Source organism: Episyrphus balteatus, chromosome 1 (assembly GCF_945859705.1).
Source record: "Episyrphus balteatus chromosome 1, idEpiBalt1.1, whole genome shotgun sequence".
Lineage (NCBI taxonomy): Eukaryota > Metazoa > Arthropoda > Insecta > Diptera > Syrphidae > Episyrphus > Episyrphus balteatus.
The window spans coordinates 43,046,381-43,060,636 of NC_079134.1; the positions used below are offsets into that span (position 1 = coordinate 43,046,381).

At 32.5% G+C, this 14,256-nt stretch overlaps 1 protein-coding gene across 14 annotated transcripts in view; it reads left to right on the forward strand.

The window, feature by feature from the left end:
- The window catches only part of LOC129905801 (bridge-like lipid transfer protein family member 1), a 59,610-nt gene that overhangs the window by 31,376 nt on the left and 13,978 nt on the right, over nucleotides 1-14,256 (forward strand). For 4 of the 14 annotated variants that reach the window (XM_055981367.1, XM_055981370.1, XM_055981375.1 and 1 more), the window contains 20 exons: nucleotides 152-741; nucleotides 4,548-4,686; nucleotides 4,740-4,937; nucleotides 5,007-5,736; nucleotides 5,798-6,005; nucleotides 7,642-7,822; nucleotides 7,890-8,054; nucleotides 8,125-8,374; nucleotides 9,187-9,280; nucleotides 9,405-9,508; nucleotides 9,566-9,714; nucleotides 11,647-12,141; nucleotides 12,206-12,338; nucleotides 12,400-12,526; nucleotides 12,586-12,713; nucleotides 12,778-13,039; nucleotides 13,091-13,331; nucleotides 13,390-13,529; nucleotides 13,591-13,774; nucleotides 13,838-14,173. In XM_055981367.1, the coding sequence (XP_055837342.1) occupies nucleotides 152-741; nucleotides 4,548-4,686; nucleotides 4,740-4,937; nucleotides 5,007-5,736; nucleotides 5,798-6,005; nucleotides 7,642-7,822; nucleotides 7,890-8,054; nucleotides 8,125-8,374; nucleotides 9,187-9,280; nucleotides 9,405-9,508; nucleotides 9,566-9,714; nucleotides 11,647-12,141; nucleotides 12,206-12,338; nucleotides 12,400-12,526; nucleotides 12,586-12,713; nucleotides 12,778-13,039; nucleotides 13,091-13,331; nucleotides 13,390-13,529; nucleotides 13,591-13,774; nucleotides 13,838-14,173 (4,854 nt within the window). The remainder of the gene's footprint in view (nucleotides 1-151; nucleotides 742-4,547; nucleotides 4,687-4,739; nucleotides 4,938-5,006; nucleotides 5,737-5,797; nucleotides 6,006-7,641; nucleotides 7,823-7,889; nucleotides 8,055-8,124; nucleotides 8,375-9,186; nucleotides 9,281-9,404; nucleotides 9,509-9,565; nucleotides 9,715-11,646; nucleotides 12,142-12,205; nucleotides 12,339-12,399; nucleotides 12,527-12,585; nucleotides 12,714-12,777; nucleotides 13,040-13,090; nucleotides 13,332-13,389; nucleotides 13,530-13,590; nucleotides 13,775-13,837; nucleotides 14,174-14,256) is intronic. The other 10 variants (XM_055981369.1, XM_055981377.1, XM_055981374.1 and 7 more) reach the window with 6 other exon arrangements.

Here is a 14,256-nt window from a genome sequence, read left to right on the forward strand (position 1 = left end):
GGCTTCTTCTTATGGCTGACTTATGTGCCTTATATACTTTTGCTATCAATACTCCTTTATTTTCCCCCCACCAAAATTGAACAATATTTTTTATTAAACTTAACAAAAACACCAAGACTAACAACAAATAATTATATAAAATAATCTCTAGATTTCCAAACAGGTTGATTCGCGTGCCTCGTCATCGGAGACTCCATCTTTATCGTCGAATTCATTTATTTCAGCAATGTCTTCACAAGAAGATGTTGCACTTATAAATCTTCATATGCAAGTTAATCGTCCCATTATTGATTCTCCATTGCTAATGGCCAGCTATCTGAATCATTTGTCACAAGTGAAATGTTTCAATTGGACAGCATGTTCGTTTCCCTCGGGTCCAGATGTATTTTCGACACCATTATTTCATGAGAACGAAGAAGGTGGTTTGACTTATATTGGAAGCAAAATGATACCACATTTTGATTTATACTCAAGTTGGAAGGAAATAAAAGTTGTTCCCCGTTATGAGAATAGTTCGGGGAGTAGCAGTTCGACGACTTTTATTGGTGGACCTAAAAGTCATCCATGGGATCCAAGTGTTTTGCTTAAGGAAGAAGAAAATGAAAAATCAACAAATGGTTTTGATGATGGAGAGTTTATGAGTTTGCAAACAGAATCGGCATCGTGTACATCTGTTGTGGCGAGATTGAAGGGACAAGTGAATGTGTTTTTGACACCACTTATGCTCGAGGGGTTACAAAGGTGAGTTTTTTTTAATTGTTTTATTAAAATTTCATAGTTTAATCTCGTTTAACACGAATATGGTTTTTGTCTTTTTGATTTGATTGGTCAATAATATTCGGAAAAGATTCTTCCAATTGGCGTATGTAACCTTCATCTACGTTAGAAATCATATCGTTTTGTTCTTTTTTTAGAAATGTTCCAGCACTTTCACGTTTGACTCTTCGAAAGTTATCTAAACAGAAAACAAAACAAATAAAATGGAAAGATAGGTTTAATTGACAGTATTATTTTCTTAAAAAGTGAACTGCACTAACCTGACATTTCCAAAGAGTTGAAGTCGTTTTCGTCACCGATTTCACTAAAGATTATACAATAATTTATTTTTAATCTCCATTTTTTTAAATTAATATCCTGTTTAACTTACTTTTCTTGACTTAGAACATCAATAAGTTTACTTAAGGTATTTAAATCATCAACCGAAAGTTCGCTCAATGCATATGATATTTCATCATCGCTCAAAGCAGTAACGCTGTGACCATCTAAAATAATAGTTAGATTTAACTCGATCGTTCGTGAATTGAAATCAAAGTAATCTTGAGTATAAATATGAATTTTGAAAAAATAATACAAAATCAAGCTTATGTAAACCTTATACCAAATAGTTGGCGACTAGAGTTTCATATAGTAGCAGAATCACATTTATTTACTTTTTCGGCAATTTGAAATAAAAGAAATGTCTTACTTCTCTCATTTTCGGAACCGAATAATATGTTCCACATACGCCAGTGACCGTTTAAGAATAACTTGCAAAGTTAAACATTTTATTTCGCTAATCCAGTAATGAAATCTGTTGCTTTTTAACTGATAATGGCATGTTCTAACAATTCGACGAAAGTTATTCATAAAATAAAGCACTTAAAAACGAAGGCCTAAAGGTTCTAGCTTTAAAAAACTGACGTATCTGCTTTTTAATATTTTACATAACAGCAGTTTTTAGTTTTGTGTGCGTCACTTATTGTTGTTGTTTCCGTTTTTTTGTATTTTTTTTTTTGTAAAACTAAGCCATGTTCCAGACATTTTTCATGGAATCTTTTGATGTAGAAATATGAAATCAAGTTTATCTAACATATCAATGGCAAAATCTCAAAAACGATATGTTTCCTCTACATTTCTATTAGATAGACTCATCATCATTTTGCAACTAAAGTGAGACCCTCGAAAATTTATTTACCTGTATACCTAGGCGCAGATATATATCTAGTAAGAAGAAGGGAAATATGTATGTTAAATAAAATGCACGACTTGGTCGCACATACTTGGTGTTGCATTTCAAAGCGATTGTATGTTAGTTTACTTGTAGATTTTAAGAGCTGCCTCTATATAAATTTTAAAGAAATTTTGTTGATGTTGGGGAAGAGTCGACATTAAGAGCAAAATTTTGTTAAATGAAAAAAATTCTTTTTGTTATTTGACTTATTTTGAGAAAAACTATTGTTGGAATTGTTTTAAATATTACGTCTGCAAAGTTTAATCAAAATTGTTTTAGCTATTTTCGAGTTATTTGGTATAACTTGAAAAATTTGTATGGGAGGTACACTTTCTAACTGAGAACGAAAAAAAAAAAACAAAGAAAAATCAACTTTCAGAATTCTATAAAAATCATCTGTGCCAAATTTGAACAAAATTCGTGCACGCGTTTAGGCTGTGGAAATGTGTACTGATGGACAACGCACAGGCGCACGGACGGAATTGTGAGACCAACTTTTTTGGACTAAAACGTTTAGGGTGGACACTTAGTCATAGAGTAGGTTTCAATAATGGACTATCCATTGAGTAATACTTTCAATCACGGATGATATAATAATCGTTTGAATTTGAAATCGAAAGCAAAAATTGAATTCATACGGTTGAAAACGGTTGTTCTGATTTCCATTCTACTTTTTTGTTGGAGAATATTGTTTTCTGGTAGCAAATTGCTACCCGTATTGAAAACGACAAACATTTGTCGGATTGTAGAACTGTTCGTTTTTGGAAACATCTATGAAGCCGCAAAATGTGTTCGAATACGGAATTCAAAACAGCTAAATTTCGATAACGGGAGAAAATTTAAATTCGAATGGAAATTAGAACAGTCCTGAATATTGCCTTACCCTGGAAAGGAATCCTGGCTGATCTACAAGATATATTCTGATGTTTTAAAGAATTTAGAGGCCACCAAGAAATAACTACGAAATAGGTGATATAGTTCCATCTTGGCAACAAAAGTGCTGTAATATTTTTTTTGTTCAGGTTGATTACACTGGTCAACAAGGTTTTTGCCACAACAACCAAAATATACTTTTCTAGTAGTTTTTGATGTTACAACGGTTATATTTCAAGAACGGAGGCTAATAGAATTTTTCTGATTGCGGATTCGTAATCAGCAACCCAAAAACCTTCAGAGAAGTATATTTTTGTTCTTGTGGCAAAAATTCTGTGACCAGTGACTAAATCTTTAAATTAAGTTTAGTTTCTCTTTGGCTTATTAACTGAAACTTAAGATATCTCGAGCAATAAAAGAGATATCGGGAAAATTTAAACAGTTTTTGAAAGTAGAATATCAGTTCTTATAATAACCGTTACAAATTTGTTTCTAATGAATTACCCCACATAAAAACAGAACCTCGAAAACAGCCAAAATGACGTTTTTTAGCATTTTATAACGGTAATATTTCAAAAACGAAGGCCAATCAAATTTTTCTGACTTCAGATTCGGATTCAGCACCTAGAATACTAGAAAAGTATATTTTGGTTGTTGTGGCAAAAAAAAAGTCAAATTTTGTTGAGCAGTGTTATATCCAAAAAGTAATTGTCTTAAAAAGCTAATTTCACTAACTAAGACGTTATTCAGTTTTAAATCATGAGAGACCAAAGTCAAAGACCTTTGCACTAACTTGTAACTAACAGTAAAACCTGTCCTGGCCTATATGGCATCTTAAGCGTAGTGTGGAGGACATCAGCTATGAATACAGTTAAACGCTAGTTCTAGCCTATCTCTAGACACCGCTTAATAATTCTGATGATCGGTTTAACAGTGGTTAAATAGACAGCTAGTAGCACTTTATAGTTTTTGTTATATTGAAAACATTCGATGTCCATTCATTTAAATTCTTTTGAAGTCCTTTGTAAAATGGAAACCTACTTACCAAATGCATTAATATCTTCTTTGTTGTAAATGTTCTGAAAAAGATAAAATATTTTATGTAAAACTAACCTCTATCTTAAGTGCAGAACAAATTACCATTTTCGATAAAGTCAGTGTTAATAGCATTGATATAATGAAACTGCTAAAAATTAAAGCCCGATTGTATTGGAAACCCATATTGACATTTATTTTTTTGAAATATAAAAATTCGATCATTTCAATAAATCTTTGATCATTTTTTTGTTTAAGTAAAATACAAGGCACAGTAGATATATTCATAATGATATTATTGCGTTGATGTTTTTCCCAATTCTGTGTCATCGTCCAAACCAAACATGCAGAACTAGACATTTCTCTTTGCCAAGATCTCTCCTCGAATGTTCGTTTTTCCGTAACTCGAACTTGTCTTACTTCCAATATAATATTTTCATCCTGAGTTTTAAAATTTAAAAAATACAAACTCGCTATAACAATGCTTCCCCCCGTTGGCGTATTTTGTGGCCGAAAATAGTTTTTGTCTGCACCTCAAAAAAAGTCTTCTATTTCAAACCAGGATAAATCAATCCTTATTAATCATTTGTGGTCGAATACTTCAAGTAAACTTTTGATTATAATTTGTTTCGTTTCTGAAATTTTTCAGAATGGTTGAAGCCACAATACCAACGATATCTTCAATGCATCTTCTATCTGTAGTTAATTTTATCCATTCATCTTGTATTGGTAAAGTTAAAAACGACAACATCTTGAAACGTGACCAAAGTCTAAGCTACTGGTCACAGGTAAGACACTATCAATTGTAAAAACATTATTTTACTTGCATTTACCCTCACAGGTTCATTCTAATTCCAAGCGTTCCACAACGGAAAGGAATCTTCTAGGTCCTGGTGATTCATTTTTAAGTGATGTCTACGAAGAGAGTATCTCGACAAAGACTCAAGGCTTAATTGTTTTGCCAAAAGTCAGTATCACTTTACTTCAATCGTCAATTATTGAAGAAGTGATTTCTGTTGCAGCTTTGGATAATGTTCAGGTTTGTATTGGAATTTTATTATTCTTAATTAAAAATCTTATTTAAATGAGAATAAATTACTCGCTCTAGGATCTAAGCTGTGTGTCTTTATTGACATTCTACATAGAAGGAGTTTCAACGAAATTCCATTTGGGCAAGACAACAAGAGCATCAATGCATAATGTTTATATTCAACAAACTGTTCGATCTGGAAGTAACAATAAAAAAGGTGGAATTATGAAAGGCACTCGAGCCCTGTTGGCTCAACTTTCGTCCCAAACGCGTCCCGATAACATTCAAGGTGAACCCATATTGATTGAAACATCCGAGAAACAGCTCGAAGAATTAGTTATAACTCTTGATATCGGTCGAGCTCATGCTAAATTAAGACGACTAAAGACCGAATGCATGTTGCCTCTTGAATCTTCGGTAATTGTTACTGCAATTCCCGAACATAAAAGCAAAGCTATGTTTGATTGCTTGAAAATGCCTGAAAATACCGGAATTGATAGTATTGGATTTATTATGTTTGAATGTGGTTTAGAAGGAGTTGGTGTGAAGATCGTTAAAAGGTCTCATTTTGAAAAGTCTGAAAACACCAAGGAAGATATTGATATGCGAAATCCAGCAACTGGAGTAACGAATTTAAATATAAATGATTTTGTCGGTAGTACAACAACAGCTACAGCAGATTCTTCAAATTCGAAAGCCGAATCAGCTTGGAGGTTAATAACAAAGAAACCACCAACTCCAAAGACGCCAAAAGAGAAATTCGCACATGCTCTTGAAAATATTATCATTCCGGATAGGGAAGGACCAGGTGAGATTAATATGAGTTTTTTTTTTTTATTTTATTTTTCTTAAAAAATGTTTATTTTAAGATACAAGTCGTCCTAAAGCAGGCACAAAAGCAACTGACGAAGATGTAGAAAAAGGAAAAGGGAAAAAACCTGAGCAATTTGACAAGGTTGTACCGAATGTCAAAGAACAAGATAAAACATCTTCTTGTGTTATCGATCTTAAATCAGTTTGGTTTAATTTTGCTGCTCCGCCCTGTGTACCAATTACTCGAAAAATTGATTTTACAAGGTAAGTAAACTCAATTAGTGTAATTTTCCTTACAAATAAAGAATATTTGAACAAGCATCTCTAAACAATCCTGTATAGAATAATCGTAGATGTCTCGTTTTGAAGGTTTTGTTGGCGATTTCAAATTCTATTTAAAATTTTAGAGTGTTTCCTTTAGGATCTGTCATGTGTGTGAAATCGGTAAAAATATGAAAGTATCAAAATTTTCCGGTTGGGCTTGGTTTGCTAGCAGATTCGGAACTGAAACAAGAATTTCTCGGTTAAGGTTCTGTAAATCCTAGTTTTTTCCAGTTACACTCCTGAAGACAATCTGGTCCGCGGAATCAACTAACTTCGTTTCTGGAAGTGATGCCGCGCCGTGAAGACTGTGTAACGACGATGTTTGGGGTTGAAAATTTCAAGGGAATCTTAACGTTGTTGGTCACAGTTTTTGTCTATGATTTTATAAAAGTATTGTTTCGAAACGTTTGTTCTTCAGATCAAACTGTCATTTTTCCTGAAAAACGTCGCAATCATTACACAAGTCTACAAGGGTTTTGATGCTGAGACTAAAATACACTTTTTTATAGGTGGATTTTGATTTGCTGAATCCGAATTCGGAAATATCCTATCAGCTCCCGTTTTTGAAATATTACCGTTAGAAAATGCAAAATACGTTGTTTTACTACTTTTAATGTTATGCTTTCATATCATAACGGTTTCTATAAGGACTGTTTTTTTCTTTCAAGAACTTTTAATATCACGTTTTCATCTCCTTTTTGATAATCACTCTTACTTCATCTTAAGATATCTCCGGCAATAAAAAAAATATCGCAAATATTCAAAAAGGTCTTAAAAGAAGGAATAGGAACCGTTATGATTTATATTAAAAAAAATTCTTCAAATTAAAAGATCATATCAAAAGTGGTAAAAAAACGTTTTTTTTGCATTTTCTCACGGTAAGTTCAGCATACAAAAACCTTCAGAAAAGTATATTTTGGTCTTGTAGGGATAATCTTGTTAACTTCAAAATTAGTCAACGGTTTTTTGAATTTTCTAACGGTAATATTTTAAAAACAGGAGCTGATAGGATACTTCGGATTCGAGTTAAGCACTTCACAAACCTATAGAAAAGTATAGTTTAGCGTCGGCACAAAAAAAAAAAAATAGAATTTGTAGACCAGTGCTATTCATGTGTGATTATCACATCGGCTTTTATTTCAGTAAAGGCTTCGCAAAGCTGTTCCAATTTATGAGTTGAGTACAATGTAGTTACAAGCCTTTATTGCAGAAGTGTATGAATCTTTGTTGTGTCTTATCGATATGATCTCAAGATCCCATCGAAGTTTTCAAGATATTCCTCTAGTTTAGCAATTGCCATGGAATGCTCTATCATCATTTTATTTGAAAGTGTTTCTTAGTTTTTAGAGATTATAATTGCTGTCGGGGAGTTATCCCAGCGCCAAGAGCTCCCAACAAACTTATATGAAGGTCTTTGCTCTGAGTATGTCGAAATTATATAAATTAGGGTTTTATCAAGTAGAAGTCTTGAACAGAAATTAGGGTGTTATAATAGACTCCATATTTTGAGTTCCGCTACAAAGTTACTTTATAACAAATAGAAAACACATAATATTACAATATTAATTTTTTGCAGACTCGACTGGAACCTGCTAAGTACAGCTTCGCCAGCTATAACGGCATGGATGAATCCTAGCAATAGATTGGCTATTAAAATCGTCTCTTTAACAAGAGCTCTTCATACTCGACATACTTCTGTGGCTGCTTGTCTTATGGCAGATGCTTTGGAGAACGAAAAAATTCGCAAGATCAAAAAGGTACACATAGTATTTAGTTAACAAATTAATAATTTGAAATAATTTTATACTTATTCTCATTATTTAGAGTCGCTACTCAAGCAATTACACACTCTTGTCCAAAACTCTTCAAGAAGATCCAAGCTGTCAGCTATGTACAATCATGCAAAAGTTGGTACTTGATGAAGGTGTACAAAAAATTGAACACATATTCAAACAAGGAGATATTCCACATTTGAATACACTTCGACAGGCAAGAATACTGAAAAAAAAAAAAAAAAATTCAAAAGGGAACAATAATGAAAGATTTTTTTTTGTTTTAGGGAATAATTGTTTTAAGTCGACAATGGAAAAATACTCTGTACAATCCAATACTGTTTGAACATCAATACAAAAATAAACTAGCCCGTCCAACAAATGTAACCTTTTCGTTTGCTCAAACTGAAGAAGAATGCGATGAAGGTGAATGTGAGGGTGAAGGAGACATCGGTGCTTACAATACAGCTGGAGAGAATCCAGAAGAGAGTGAGAATGCTTTATTACTTGGGCAAGCACAGCATCGAACTCATATTGGTATTTTTTGATTAACGCCTTCCTTCATTTGTATCTAAAGAGAGCATAAGAGAGAGTGCTTATAAATATGTTACCTCCCAACTCTCAATTTTGTAGCACATTTCAGCTTGGTTTTTATTTTTTTTTACTAATATTGATATTGATTAACCATATTTATTTATTTTTTATATATTTTGAACACCAAAGGTATGTGTTTTTTATGTGTGTGTGATTATTTTTTTTTTTTTTTTGAAAGAACCAATTATATATTTGTGTATTTTTTGTGTTGGTTTTTAATTGATCAACCTTATCCTTGCGTCCACCACATCCAAATCAAGTTCCAGCTAAATTTTTCTTACAAAATTCCTCACAATCATATCCCGAAATGAATTTTTATTCCATGTTCATCATTTGGCTGAGCACAAATTCATCCAAAATTTGTAAAGAAAAAAAAAATTCAATGCACTACCTAAATAATTGAGAGCGGCGACTACACATGACTTTGCACAAAAGTCGATATAATCGTCATCACTATTGGCTTATTGGGTTTTGCATATTTCACATTTTTGTTTTTATATATATTTTTAATCGCATCGACTTTTGTGTGTAGTTTGTGTTTTTGCTCCTTTTGTCAAAACACTCAAACGATGATGTATCCTGACAAAAGAATTTGTGTTTTAGATTTTTTTTTTTTTTGGTTGAAATGTGCTTACATAAAAAATAAAAATATCTACAAATATAGTCTATCGAACTTTGAGCTTCTCCCAAGACAACCAATGAACTCTTCTTATGTGTGCTATTTTATTCTTTCTCCATCATCATGCACCCTTTAGATTCGTCACAATTTGGATTGGGATTCCCGAATGAAGCTGCAAATGTACAAGGATCTGCATCAACTTCACCACACTTGCAACCATCTAGAAAAGGGTGGGTACAGAATAAAAATATAAAATCAAAATCAAAAATAAATTGGACATTACAATTGAATTGGAATTGGATTGGGTTACAAAATTTTATAAATTTAATGTTAAAATATGCATTTTGTTTTTAGACACCTTAAATCGTCAAACTTTTCACATGGAAATTCTTCTCGCTCTAGTATTCAAATGCTTCCAATTATATCGGGATTGGTTGAAAAGCAAGTGCCAGAAATTGGTAAATAAATACTTTTGTTTACAGTTTTATAATTTATACTAATATTTTTATTTGAAGAATATGGAACTCTACAAGAAGGATCTTTAAGTTCTACAAATTCAGTGAATAAATTCTGGTCGGGAGCTGAAAATCAAAAGGAGGATCTTTACTTTTGGATGGCCAAACAGCAGGAAATAAAGAAGAAACTAGATGGCTTATCTGACAAGGTAATTTAATTTTTTGATTTTTAATGCAATCTAACTAATAGTTATGTATAATTAAATTACAATTCCCTTATTGAAATCAATTAATGAAATTTGCGTTTGAAATCTTAAGAAGCAGCTTACTCAAAGAACTACGTTGGTTGTGTGCTGTAGATAAAAAAGAATGATTTAAATATTATTTGTAAACAAAAAAAAGTAAAAAAAAAAACACCTAGATTACAGATATCTACGGATTGAAATTAGATACCGACATAAATTAAATGAATTTACAAAGACTAGTACTTTATCTAACATTTAAATTATAAATAAAGTTTTAAGTGTAATATTAGAATTGCAATTTCTGTTGAAATGGTCAGGATATGTCAAAGAAACGTTTTCTTAAAGACTAGTACTTTATCTAAAATTTAAATTATAAATAAAGTTTTTAAGTGAAATATTAGAATTGCAATTTCTGTTGAAATGGTCAGGATATGTCAAAGTAACGTTTTCTTAAATCCCCCCATAAACGACGTCATTATTACAGAAAAGTTCTCAATTTGGGTCCTTCATAGCTTTCAAGGTTCTAATAAATATAGTAAACACTAAAAAATTGTAAAAAACGTTGTTCTAGGCGGGATTTTATACAATTTAAGAAATCAGGATTTTTGCGAAAATGTGCATTTTTCGGAGCTTTCCCGATTTCGTTTTTTTTCTATTGACGACTCAAAATAGGGGATCAGATTTGATCCCAGAGACCACTAAGCATAAGTTATGACCAGTACGTAGTGATTTGAAAAAGAATAAGTCAATTCAGATGGGTTTTAAAAACTCACAAAATTTTGGTTTCCTAAAAACGAGCCTTCTTCAGAGGCTTCCCGATTTTTGTTTTTCCATTGTCGAATAATAAAAAATCATCAGAGTATTAAACATCGAGTTTTTTCAAATATTCCTTTTTATTTAACAGATTTATATTATATTAAGCCTAGTTAAAGATCCAGCTATTTTTAAGCTCCCATAGAAAATTTTCCTTTAAATTAAGCCGAGTTAAAATTTCACATTTTTTGTCTATCACAATTTAGCTCATGGAATAAAAATAAAGACAAAAAAATCAGCTGAATTATATTGCGATCTGCGTTATAAGCTTTGCCGTCAAATTTATCAATGAAAAAAATGTTACTCATTCGTCACAGTGACCCGATGTTAAATTTTTATGTAGTGTTGCACTTCTCAAACCATTTTTTTTTTAACTTTTAGCACTAAGCTTTCACTGTAATCAATTTTTATTAGTGAAAACTATGCGGTTATTATTTATGAATCGATATACATACATATTAGGGTGGTTCAAAAAAGAATTTTTACGACATTTGGTCGCTGAATTTTGGAAAAACAAATACGTAATCTTGATTATTTTGCAGCTTTAAGACTGAATATTTAATTTATAAATCGTTTTTAGAAAACATATTAAATAAATTCTTCTAAAAAATACGAGCAATAATTTATAAGGCTCCAGTGTGACGGGAAGAAGTGCAAACAAAAACATCGTATTATCAACAACAACTTTCGCTAGCATTATCTAAGACGCGACTACGCTAATTAACTAAACAAAAAATCTTGTTTTTTTTTTTACTTAGGTAATTAAAAAAAAAATATAAGATGCGACTACGACAATGAACTAAACAAAAAATCTTGTTTTTTTTACTTAATTAAAAAAAAATGCAATTTTTCAATATCGATCGAATATAAGGTAGAAGGCTAAAAATTCAACATTATGGCACTAATAGGATGTGGAATCAATTTAGGTGGTGGTTCCACCTTTTGAAAATTTTGTTATCCCCATACAAGTGTGGACCACCTACATATATATCTGAAAATACTATTAAGATGCTAAAATGAATATACAAGACCAATATTTGTTTCATAAAATAATATTTGTTAACTCTCATTTTTCCAATTCAGGAAATAATTCGTCCAGCACCAACAAAAATTGCCGAACAATTCCCTACTCGTGGAATTTTCCAAGATTCAATAAAACTTCTCGATGCACATTTAATCTTTGAACCTCTCCTAACATGCTTGGGTGTAATGCCTCAACAAATGGTGAATAAAATTTCAAATGCTGACATATCATCTTTAGAAAACTTCGGAACAAATCTTTCTCTAATTGGTACTTTTGATTCAATTCGAGTTGATATTGTTGTGAGCGAAGCAGGCGATAAGAAAAATAAACCTACTAAAATGAATAAAAAATCAAATGGACGACCATCAATTATCTTAGATACTCCATCGTTTCTTTGTGAACGTGTAGGCATTGAATTGGAAGTTTTAAAGATGTCCGATGGTATGGTTGATCAAGCTCGACAAAATGTTATCTACATGTCGAGAAGGCAGTTGAAGAAACACACGAGCACAGTGATCAATTTTAGTCTAAATATTCGATTCATATCACAGCAGGTATGTTTAAACTTTGGATATGATTTAACTTTGGATAGTTCTAATTGATTTGGTCTTCTTAAAGGTTAACATGCCCCTGCTACGTCTTTTGCATCAAATAAGCAACATGTATCAGAATGTTAAAGATGCCCAAAATGAGTTCCATGATCAACCTGATCTCAGCAAGAAGTCAACTGCTAAAGATGAATGCAGTTTAGGTAAGTTCTAAGAATATTCCCAAGTAATGCAAAATTGATTGACAACAATTTATATGTAAAGCTTCTGAGCCAAACGACATCATGCCATTTGGTTCTATATCTGACCGTTTTACCCACAACGAGAATTCTTCTGATGAACGATATGATAAATTCAATGAGATGATTGGTTTACCAAATTCTATAACTAAGTAAGCTACCCATTTTTCTTAAAGATCATAAGTGTCTTTATTTGTATAAACCTTTACAGCAGCAAAACTCGAGTGGTAGGTATTGGACCTTTAATTCAGCTAACTCCATCACCAAATGCTAAAAATCGTCCACAAAGCTTTGCCCAAAAGTTACGTTCCACTGGAAAATCTGTCAAAGGTAAACTGGGTAAGCAGGGAAATTCTTTTTTACCAACAAAAACTTGTAAATAAACTAAGTTTTTTTCATCCAGGATACACCAACCTAACTGAATCGAGTTCATCTCCACTTCGTGACAGTCCAACCACATCGGTTAGTGAACATCAAATGTTTAAGCTTTCCCTGGAATCAAAGGCTTCATACAATGGCCTGAGTGTGAGTGCTGATTACCAAGGTCTTGGTAAGAATGGCATAAATGGGTCTCTGCCACCAATGGATACACCAAATTGTTGGAAAACCATATTCCATTTGCTGGAACTGTATGGAACAATGCCAGAAACAAAAACTGTTCAAAGGTAATATAAAATGTGTTTTTTGTCTATTTGCACATGCAATAGTTTTTTAAGCTACTTTCGCAGGACATCTATGTCTACGGAGCCGAATGATGCAAATAAACATGCGAAGAAGAATGCGTTTGTTTATATGCGTCATGAAAAGGATGATGATGATTTGACTAATGCACCAACACCTCTGCCACAACAGAGGGAGCTTATAGAGAGCACTATGCAAGAGAGAACACGTTTGATTGTTTTTGGAGTGGCAAAGATACATAAGACTCGTCTTCTTGCTATGTTAAGTGGATTAAAGGTAGGGTGATCAATTTTGTCTAAAAAGGGCCCTTGGTCATAAAATTATGTTTATTTAGCTTGAAGCGGAGATAACAACATTGAATAGCAGCGCAACATGGCGCAAAAAAGCCAGACCAGTATCATTGGAATGTTCATTAACTGGTCAAGTAGGCAGAGCAATGATTGTTTTGTTAGAAGGGGTTGCTCCTAGTCAACAGTAAGTTACTTACAATAAATCCTTAAAATATCCGAACCAACGTATTTTCTGTCCTTTAAAGAACTGTGGTCAAAGTGACTGTCGGCAAGAGTCAAACACTCTATTCAAGTTTGACAAAACGCGGCAAGGATAAAAACAGTGGTCTACTTTCTATTGGGCCAGTTAATATAGAAATTCCTCAGCATCCTGTTGCATTGCATGGTATGATGACAAGGAGTTCAAAACAATTATCATCGACTTTACAGGTACAATTTATATTGAAAATTTTAAAATACTCAAAGATACTTAAGAAAATATTGTATTTTTAGGAACTTCGAGTTGGAAGAAATTCAGGACGTCCTCCAAGACAACATGAAGAACCTGAATCACCATTCCATGTGCGTGATCAAAAGAAACGTCCACATTCACAAAAGAAATTCCCATCTACAATGAAATCAACTCAGCCCCAGAATGGACTACTTCAGCCATTGGTTATGCAGTTCAATGTGCTTTTGCAAAGTTTATCTATAAATGCAGCATTATTACCATCGCTGCAAGCTCAATATCGAATGAATCATGTTAGTTCGACTGGAGTTACTGGTCATAGAGCGAAATTTGTTATTGATTTGCCAACGCATACATTGAGTTTTACCACAAAAATTCAGGTGAGTTTTTTTTCTACCAAACCTAGAACTGTTTTAGTAATAAGTCCCAAATTTCAACGAGGAACGAAATAAAAGGGTATATA